The sequence below is a fragment of the Nansenia antarctica genome, assembly GCF_963989245.1.
Source record: "Nansenia antarctica genome assembly, chromosome: 5".
NCBI lineage: Eukaryota > Metazoa > Chordata > Actinopteri > Argentiniformes > Microstomatidae > Nansenia > Nansenia antarctica.
The window spans coordinates 28,134,484-28,145,139 of NC_137690.1; the positions used below are offsets into that span (position 1 = coordinate 28,134,484).

General features: G+C 46.6%; 1 protein-coding gene across 1 annotated transcript; it reads left to right on the forward strand.

The window, feature by feature from the left end:
• Window positions 1-84: 84 nt before the first annotated feature.
• araf (A-Raf proto-oncogene, serine/threonine kinase) lies at window positions 85-10,656 on the forward strand (the record flags this gene model as incomplete). The annotated part of the gene is made up of 15 exons (XM_080532745.1): window positions 85-195; window positions 562-665; window positions 965-1,067; window positions 1,248-1,402; window positions 1,951-2,055; window positions 2,268-2,412; window positions 2,962-2,992; window positions 3,128-3,255; window positions 3,352-3,554; window positions 3,801-3,977; window positions 4,320-4,366; window positions 4,743-4,861; window positions 6,450-6,581; window positions 7,831-7,965; window positions 10,210-10,656. 15 exons carry the CDS (start codon window positions 85-87, stop codon window positions 10,348-10,350), a joined length of 1,836 nt encoding a protein of 611 aa, XP_080388871.1. The 3' UTR covers window positions 10,351-10,656.

The window sequence follows — 10,656 nt, forward strand, 5'->3', positions numbered from 1 at the left end:
TTCCAGGTAAAGGGCTCAGTTCCCCAGTGCATGAAGCTGTCGTACAGTTGAAGTGTCTCAGTCCTGCTCCTCCTGCCTCCCATCATGTCCTCCACCTCCTCCTCCTGCTCCTCCTCGGGGGAGACCAGTCCAGAGGATGTGCCCCGGGGCGGGGGCACCATCAGAGTCTACCTCCCCAACAAACAGAGGACGGTGGTAAGACACTCCAATCACTTCTGAGTTCAAGCGGAGTCGTTTATCACCTCTCTCACAAGCCAAAGTGCTCTTAACGGGCTTTCTCATAATTCACAACTTCCTAATGACTAAGTCATCAGCAGACAGTTGGCGTTACATGCCCCAGCTGGTGCCTGTTCCCGTCACTTATTTTTTTCTTCCTCCGAGAAAATGGTTTTTCCTACATGTCTTAATTATGTCCTTGACATTTACTGTATTTGATCATGTGAAAGTAGCGCTCTTTTCTCCGCAAGTAGGTACTTGCACACCCTAGTTGTAAATTGCTGAATGTCATCTTGCGGCTCATCTTTGTTCACACATAATATGATCTACTACGAATATCCTCAGGTCACTGTTCGCGCTGGGCAGACCGTTTATGACAGTCTGGATAAAGCCCTGAAAGTGAGAGGACTGAGTCAGGACTGCTGCGCCGTTTTTCGGCTCCTAGAAGGGTAAGTGTGTCAGTCAATAGTGTGTGCTAGTGTGTAACTCTCTGAAGGGTGATCTTTCTTACTAGCATCATGCTCCTGCAACATTAATCCCCTTGAGTATATCACTCTGTGTCCTTAAATGCCTCATTCTAATATATTAGTAGTGGTGTTTGTACTGTCATGTATAAGGCTCACTCATGTCTTGTGAGGGGTGTGAGTACAACACATAATGGGCTCCACCAGTGTTAGTTAATGCTAGCCTGTTGTTTGTGAGGGGTGTATTTTTCCTCCTCTCCTTATGTATCCCTGTCTCTCCATAGTCGCAAGAGGCTGACCGAATGGAACACTGACATCACCCCGCTGGTAGGAGAAGAGCTGCTGGTCGAGGTGTTGGACGACGTCCCCCTCACCATGCACAACTTTGTAAGTCACTGTTGCAAAATGTTGTACAAACACTTAATTTTCCAGTGGTTGGAGGAGATTTTTTTTTTGCTTCTTTGTTGCCCCTTGTGGGATAGCCTAAATAAAGTTTTTCCGAATTGAAATGAAACTTCTGCCGATAGCACTTGAAAGCAAACATTTTTTTACCTGTTATCTTCACAGGTACGGAAAACCTTCTTCAAGTTGGCCTACTGTGACTTCTGCCACAAGTTTCTGTTCAACGGCTTCAGGTGTCAGACGTGTGGCTACAAGTTCCATCAGCACTGCAGCAGCAAGGTCCCCACGGTATGTGTGGACATGGACACCATGACGAAAAGGTGAGTCTATCAAGGGCATTGGCATGCCACCAGGATTTTGTTCAAGGTTGGACAATGGTGTGTACGAGTCTGTATTTTTGTTGTTATTAGAATATTCAGATCCCCCTCATGTTGTTTTCAGATACATGACCCCCCTTGTTATATGTTTGTCGCGAGAGGTGCGTTCAAGAAGGCTTTTGTGGCCAAGTGTGTTCCCTTCTAGCAGCAAGATACAGTTGCGCACATTTAGATGAACGTTCCAATTTGTTACCGGCATTCGTCAGTGGATAGTTTTATAATGATTACCATGGCAACATACGGGCGATATTCACACCCAATATCATTCAACTATTCTTGCTGTTGTGCTCAGAGGCACACATCATCACATCATTGTTTGTATTGGCAGTTTAGACCTTGAACGCTACCTTTTCAGACTGTTGGCCATTGGCTAACAGAAAGCCTTGTTGGACACACACCTCAGTGTCTCGTGTTACATTCTGTCATTCCGTCAGCATTGTGTGCTCTCATGCGTGTGCTGTACCTATACGTGTACTGTCACTTGCGTCCAGGTGTGTGCCCCATCCTTGCCCAGATGAATACCCTCAAATCTCCATACTGTTGCCTGACAACTCCATATCCCAGAGCGACGTAGCCTTAACCCCAGATCCTGCTGGGTAAGCCCCCTGTTCTACGTGATGGGATCAGCACAGAAACTAAATACGGTTGCTCTTTCTGAAACTAGATATTAGAAAGTCTCAAGGGGGGCGGGGGGGGAGCATTTTGATATATTGTCTTGGAAGTCACCCGCAGCAATCACTCTGATGTGATTCTGATCTGTGTTCATGTCTACCTGTCCTGACCCGACCTGTCCTGACGCGCCTCTCAGACACGGCCTCCTGTCCCCCACCTCGGCCTTCCGGTTCCCCCTGCCAGGAGCAGACGGTCAGTCCCTGCAGAGGCATCGGTCCACCTCCACCCCCAACGTCCACATGGTCAGCACCGTGGGCCCCGCCGGGACCAGCATCATAGAGGTGAGAGGCCTCTTCCACACCTCATTATTACTATCACATTAGTAGTATTACACTACACTTAGGGTTAGGTTAGTCCGCTCCACTAAATATATTTGCTTCAAGATTGCAGAGATTCCATTCTGTTGCTAGCGAGGGGGAGGCCAATCCTTAGCCAACCAATAGCCAACAAAAAATATCCCGTAGACATTAATGGTATCCCACAATTCATAGCAATTTATTCAACCCGCCTCTTCCTCCCACATTTTCAATGCAATTCAAAGATGCCTGGCAAAGCACCTGGAAATGTAAGTAGCTTGCTATACATGTTAAAGTACAGTGTATCTCTTTGCGATGTGTATAGCTAAGTAAGTTAGTATAAGTAAGTTATCCAATTCTAGCGTTTTTTATTCGTGTTTGAAACCTTCCCCTCTTCAGCTGGATAGGGTTCACTTGAAGAAAGTCGATTGGATGGAGGGAGTAAAGGAAGGGGTTGTGTCACTGCAATGGAAGCGACCCGTTGTGTGTTATGATTCTGTGGTTAAACGGTTATGTCATGTCTCTTTCTTTTAGGAGGCGTTATTAAAAATGAACAATACAATAGGTGAGATTTATTTTCTTATTCATTCTTTCAGTATTTACATGATTAATTTTTCACAAACACTCTTAGCTATGTTTTTTTTATTTTTAATCATGGCTAAATGACTCCTCACTGGCTGTTGTCTGTGTTGTGTCTCAGGCCCTGAACCCTCCCCCAAGCCCTCCACCAGCCCCCCCTCCCTGGGCTCCCCTGGCAGGAGACCCCCCAAGTCCCCCTCAGAGCACAAGGAGAGGAAGCCCTCCTCGTCCGATGACAAAAAGAAAGTGGTAAGGATATCCACAACCCCCCGTAAACCCTTGACCATACGTCGTCCGTCTTTTTTTCAGGACAGTGTTTGACGTCCAGGTGTTGTTGTGTTCCAGCACCGTGGCGGCTATAGAGACTCTAGTTACTACTGGGAGGTCCACTCGCGGGAGGTCACCATCCAGAAGAGGATAGGCGCCGGCTCCTTCGGGACCGTGTTCAAGGGGAAGTGGCACGGGGACGTCGCTATCAAGATCCTCAAAGTGACGGAGCCCACACCTGAGCAGCTGCAGGCGTTTAAAAACGAAATGCAAGTCTTGCGGTGAGTCGTCAACTAGTCCGTCAATCGTTTGACGAAACGACAAATGAGTGGAAGCTCGCTGCTACCGAACCCCCCCCCTCTGAATGTCTTCTAATATGTATCCTGTAACCATGAGCAACCGCAAATGTGCTAGAACTGTTCCCAGCGTGCGGTGATGGAATTGTGGGTGAGATAAGTGACGGTTTGGAGCCTGGGTGACTAATGTTGTCCTGTCTCGTTGCCCTCCCTCCCTCCCTCCCTCTGCAGGAAGACACGCCACGTCAACATTCTGCTGTTCATGGGCTTCATGACTAAGCCCAACTTCGCCATAATCACCCAGTGGTGCGAGGGTAGCAGCCTGTACCGCCATCTGCACGTCTCCGAGACCAAGTTCGAAACCATGCGCCGCATCGACGTAGCCAGGCAGACCGCGCAGGGCATGGAGTAAGGGCCCAGAATAGATTTTGGAGTCGACACGTGTCGCTGGCGTATCGTGAAAAAGGGACAGTTCACCCAAATTACAAAATAACATTCAGATTTCTTACCCTGACATGAGTCTGTGGACAAGGACAGACACTATCTGGTTCTGTTGACTGACTATACCCTAAATTAGCATGTTTTAAATGCTAAATAATGCCTAAATAATCAAAAATTCTCTGAAAAGACTCATGACTTGATTTACAGTATTTTGAGATGAATCAGGCGTGTTCTTTTTTAAAAATTGTGCTTTGGTTGGATTTACGTGAATACATTTTAAAAAATGTTTCTCTCTCCCCTTTCCTCCAGTTATCTTCATGCCAAGAATATAATTCATCGAGACCTGAAGTCCAACAGTATCCTCTCTCACTGTGCAGGGTGTTTACTTGTGACGAGCAGAATGGCACTTCGTTAGAGTTGTGCTTGAAATGTTCAGCGGTGATCATGGGTCTGTGGTTCCTCTGTGCCAGTAAACAGTAACCACACAGCAACACTGGGGACGTTTCCACACCTTTCACACGTTGCTCTGTTCTCAGCAGCTAACCACAAGTGTTTTTGTGTGTGACCTTTTGATCTGTTTGGCTGTGAAATATGTCATACTTTTTATTTTTCAAATCTTGTTTATGTGATGCATGAACAATTATTATTATGATCATTATTTATTTTTTAAATGTATTCAAACGTGTACCACTACTCGAGCCCCCCCTCCCCGTTCCTTAACTCCCATGTCAGACATCTTCCTCCATGAGGGCTGGACGGTGAAGATCGGGGACTTTGGCCTGGCCACTGTGAAGTCCCGCTGGAGCGGCTCCCAGCAGGTAGAACAGCCCAGCGGCTCCATTCTGTGGATGGTGAGTAAGACAGTCAGCCCGCTGTCCAGACCAGACGTAGCCGTGTGGTAGCGCCATGCGTCTGTCTGGGTCTGTCCCGTCTGTACTGTGTCCAGGGTTCCCACGGGTCCTTGAAATCCTTGAAAGTTTGTGAATTTGAGAAAAAGAAATCAAGGTCTTAAAAGTTTTTGAAAATAGACATGGGTCATTGAAAGTGCTTGAATTCCCCTCTCTCTAAAAAAAAAATATATATATATATTCCTTTTTTTTTTTACTTAGCTTGTCAACTAGTAAATAAGTCTCTGTATTGCTTAACTTTACACATATTTCACAATATATTGTTTTGCTGTGCTGTGGTAGAGAAGGCAAGAGACCATCTAGTGTTCACACATTCAAGCCTCACTTTTTAATTGTTGTCTGTGAGCGGATAGTTCCTATTATATACATTCATATCTAGATCTGTCTCAAACGATGCCGTGTTGTGTCCTTGAATTTGAGGGAATTGAGTCTTGAAAGTCCTTGAAAGGTGCTTGAATTGGATGTTTCAGGAGGTGTGGGAACCCTGTGGGCCCTATTATGCACTTCATAAGTCTTAAGCAATAAGACGAGGCGGTAGATCTAAACTTAAGACGTGGAGGCGTGGTCAAGGCCACTTTGCTATTATGCGTGCGGTAGTGGGCGCCTAAAACCCGGCGCTAAGCCCAGAAATTAGTCATGGGTGTGTTTTGGGCGTCTTCTCAATCAACCCAATCAGCGTGCCAGGTGCCATTCCCTTTAAGAACCGGCTGCGTTAAGTCATTAGCGCTATGCTATTATGGAAGTCCTAAGAAGGAGGTCAGCGCGCTTCTCTGCAGAAGAAAGTAACAAGCTCGTGCATGAGGTCAAGGCTCGTCAGTTCGCAATCTTTGGAACGGCGCGAAATCCTCCCCGAGCCCACATGCATGCGCAAAACGAGCAGGCGCGCTCGTGTTTGAAAACGTGCATGAAGTCTAGCGCCTAAGAACTTTTCAAACCACTTCTTAGCGCTAGGCGCAAACTCAGATCGCATAATAGCAGGGGCGCCTAACGCACTTCATTAACATATGAACACTCCCACAATGAGTAATATATGCACGGGAGTCTTACGTCTTATGTGTGGGCGCCTAGGGACACCTGCATAATAGCAGTAGCGCGTATGAAGCGCATAATAAGGGTGGCGGTAGGTCTTAACCTGGCGGTGCGTCTTAATTAAGACTTAAGATGGCAAGTTAAGAAGTGCATAATAGTGTGTCTATCGGTGCATTCAAGTGACTCCTCAGACACCCCCGGCTCCCTGTAGGCTCGTTCTCTGATCACTTAGAGTGGGGAGTCCTCAGAGGCCCACGAGATGCAGTTTCCTATTTCTGAGGAGCACTTGAAGGCAGCTTATGTGTAGTGGTTTTCCAGATGTGTTCAGGGTCTAACATGTAGGTAGGGCTTTTCCTCAATGCAGATGTCTCTCATTACATAGACTGTTAGACTGTGTTTCCGTGTCACATTATGCGGCGGACCTCGATTGATTGTTCTACTGTGTGTGTGTGTGTGTGTGTGTGTGTGTGTGTGTGTGTGTGTCTCTCTCGCTCGCTCGCAGGCCCCTGAAGTGATCAGAATGCAGGACACCAACCCGTACACGTTCCAGTCTGACGTGTACGGCTACGGAGTGGTTCTGTTTGAGCTCATGTCAGGGACTCTGCCTTACTGTCAAATCAACAACCGAGACCAGGTGAGCAAGCCACACTGTTTACTCATGTACATAACTCTGGTTCTCCCCCTACAGACCCCCTACAACTCTGGTTCTCCCCTACAGACCCTCTACAACTCTGGTTCTCCCCTACAGACCCCCTACAACTCTGGTTCTCCCCTACAGACCCTCTACAACTCTGGTTCTCCCCTACAGACCCCCTACAACTCTGGTTCTCCCCTACAGACCCCCTACAACTCTGGTTCTCCCCTACAGACCCCCTACAACTCTGGTTCTCCCCCTACAGACCCTCTACAACTCTGGTTCTCCCCCTACAGACCCTCTACAACTCTGGTTCTCCCCCTACAGACCCTCTACAACTCTGGTTCTCCCCTACAGACCCCCTACATCTCTGGTTCTCCCCTACAGACCCCCTACAACTCTGGTTCTCCCCTACAGACCCCCTACATCTCTGGTTCTCCCCTACAGACCCCCTACAACTCTGGTTCTCCCCTACAGACCCCCTACAACTCTGGTTCTCCCCTACAGACCCTCTACAACTCTGGTTCTCCCCTACAGACCCCCTACAACTCTGGTTCTCCCCTACAGACCCCCTACAACTCTGGTTCTCCTCCTACAACTCTGGTTCTCCCCCTACAGACCCCTCTACAACTCTGGTTCTCCCCCTACAGACCCTCTACAACTCTGGTTCTCCCTCACAGATCTGAAAGGACTGGGCTTGTAAGCCGTGGTAGCTCCAGCAGGTCTTCTCTATTAGGCCTTCCCAGTCCTGTCAGATCTGTGGGGAGGAGGGAGCCAGGGCAGGCTGGAGGGGGACAGCTCTCTGGAAGGAAATGTGGGATACGTTGTGCTGCTAAGATGCGTGTTAACGACTACTCAGGGTCATTCTCCCAGCTCGCTTTGATACTGTATCTTGTTTTTTACTGTATTGATCCCACATGGCCGTGTACAACACACAATAATGCGTTGCAGGAATACACTACATGGATGTTTATTGTTCTCTGTCAAGTTAAAGAGGTAGTTCACCCAAATGATGAAATCCCATACTGAGATGATTCGGGCCTAACATTTGACCAGATAAACAGAACCCAAAGTGCGGATTGAATTCTGTCCTTGTCCATAGGCTTCTTTCAACCAAATTATGTGATTTTGTCATTTGGGTGAACTATACCTTTTTAATGAATGATTTTTAACTGAATTCACACTCAAAACCTTGTACATAACAACATAAGCTGCAGTCAGAGGTTAACCAACTGGTGTTTGTTTCCAGATAATCTTCATGGTTGGGCGTGGCTACTTGTCTCCAGACCTCAGTAAGCTGTCTAGTACCTCACCTAAGTCCATGAAGAGGCTCATCATCGACTGTCTGAAGTTCAAACGCGATGAGAGGCCCCTCTTCCCACAGGTGAGAGTGCAACAACAGCAGATCCTTCTGCAGTCTGTTCACCATCGTGAATAACACACCAGTTTTCTATGAGGTATCTGTGTCTCATGATGTCATTCGCTGTGATGATGGGTCTCACTTTGTTTAAAATGTTTCCATCGTACAAAATGTTTCAGTGGAAAAACGAATGATGCATGCAATGCTATCTGATAGAACGTCTTCACATTTTCAAAGATGATTTATCCTTAAAGGAAACCTATTATGCTCTTTTTCCACAAGTTAATGTATGTCCCTGGGGTCGCCAAAACATTATTTATTTTTTTGCTGAAAATACCACCCAGATGTTAATTCCAGCCTCTTAAACGCATTTGTTTGTCCTTTTCTGGACGGGCTGTTTCCCGGGGTTGGGGAATTGTCAGCGGTTCGCTGTGCGGAAGCAGCGAAAAAACACAAGGGGGAATTAAAATTAAAAACTAAATATCCCAGCGTTCCCCACAAATCAAGGAATGCATAAACCATGTGAATGGTAATCACCAGACCTTGCGTTCCAAAGTGACATGTGGATACACACGGGTCAGGAAGCCATCAGTGGTTATCTGCAGATCCTGTGTGGCAGCGTGGCGGAAAAATACACCATTCCCGTGGGAATAAAATTAAAACCCAAATATCCCCCAAAACAAGGAATCCAAAACCATTGAAATTATCAGAAATGATCAGTTTCCCTTCGAATGTACGAATGTACGGCGGGGGAAATGTTCAACGCCGCGCCCAACGAGACCCCCCCCTGCCTAGGCGGAGGCGGCCAACCTGAATAGCTTGTTGAATCACAAATCACATGTTGTTTTTTCCCAAACACGCAGCCCACAAAAAAAGACAGACCGAATCGTTTCTGTGTTAGTAGCAGGGTTTGACGCTTACCTTTTCCCCAGGTAGCACTGTGCTACCATGTCAAAAAATTTAGTAGCACACCAAGAATTTCAGTAGCACAATGAAAATTGCGCAATTTTCGTATGACGACAACAAATTATCATAATCATAACATATCAGAATTATCATAACCGGCTCTTGACACTGTAGGTGTTTATTAATGCCTGTGTGGTGTTATTTTTAAATGTTTACATTTTTGAGTTAGTAATTCATAAAATACAAAGGTTCCATCTCACAGAACATAATGGAATGTAAAAACTTTGACGCTCAATATCTCTGAACTGCCCTAAGCGGAGATAGAACCTTATCATTCTAAACGGAGATAGAACCTTCTCATTCTAAACGGAGATAGAACCTTATCATTCTAAACGGAGATAGAACCTTCTCATTCTAAACGGAGATAGAACCTTATCATTCTAAACGGAGATAGAACCTTATCATTCTAAACGGAGATAGAACCTTATTCTAAACGGAGATAGAACCTTATCATTCTAAACGGAGATAGAACCTTCTCATTCTAAACGGAGATAGAACCTTATCATTCTAAACGGAGATAGAACCTTATCATTCTAAACGGAGATAGAACCTTATCATTCTAAACGGAGATAGACTTTGTATGTTAATATCAAAGGACCATGTTGGAAATAGGTGTTCACACTTTCACATGTCATCCCTTGGATTACTGCTTACTGTCGAACCATGAATAAACTCAATCAATCAATCAATCAAAGAGACAAAGCGGAGATTCCTTATTTGACAGCATCTAGACAACACAGCTCCGAGTCTGCCCAACCAGGTTAATGCCAGCACTCCAAAACCAACTCAGTAATCAATCAGCCAAACAGCAGTGAATATGCAAACCGTATAGCAGCCATTAATATGCAGCATACACAGGTAAGCCTACCTGGCTTCTGTGATTGTCTTTGGCTGCAGGTCCCGAAGTTAATATGTTGACAAGTTCAGTGATTTATCTCCTATGGTCACTTGTGATCATGAGGGACATGATCCCCATGATCTCTTACTCAGGGACACAGAGGCTCTCACAGTATGAATGAATGAATGGTCTTTATTGTCATTGCTATAGTACAGGTACCAAACAACGAAATTTAGGAGGGGTGGCTCCCCTGGTGTTAGGAAAAAAAAAAAAAAAAAAACTTTCGGTTTTTTGTCGCACTGGTGCGATTGAATGTATTTCCAAGTCGCACAGAAATATATTCACTCGCAAATGCGACCAAAACAGTCGCACTGTCGAACCCTGGTTAGTAGGGTCGTCAGAGACGAGCGCTGAGAAAGTGAGTTTTTTCATAACATGATTAACATCCTGTGTGCCTCCCCCAGATCCTGGTATGCATCGAGCAGGTCCAGGACCTGTTGCCAAAAATCGAGCGGAGTGCCTCGGAGCCCTCCCTTCACCGGGCTGTCCACGCAGAGGACCTGAACCCACTCCTCTTCCACACCACTCGGCTGATGCCCCTGTGATCCCAGGGACCCTGTCTGAGGTCCAGATCCAGAGAGAGAGAGAGAGAGAGAGACACCATCACCTTCCATCGCTGCATCATTCCCAGCTACAGGAGAAGCACTGACAGCTGCCCCCATTCCAACACGCAAACCCTCCCTCCCTCCCTCCCCGGGGAGTGGAGCGCTCCCATACAACACCACAACCCCCCCCCCCCCCCCCCGCGCCCCTCCCTCAACTTGAGGATATTCCCTTAGCACATCCAGAACACACACACACACACACACACACACACCCCCCGACCCCCTCAGACTCTCCCTCACCACCAG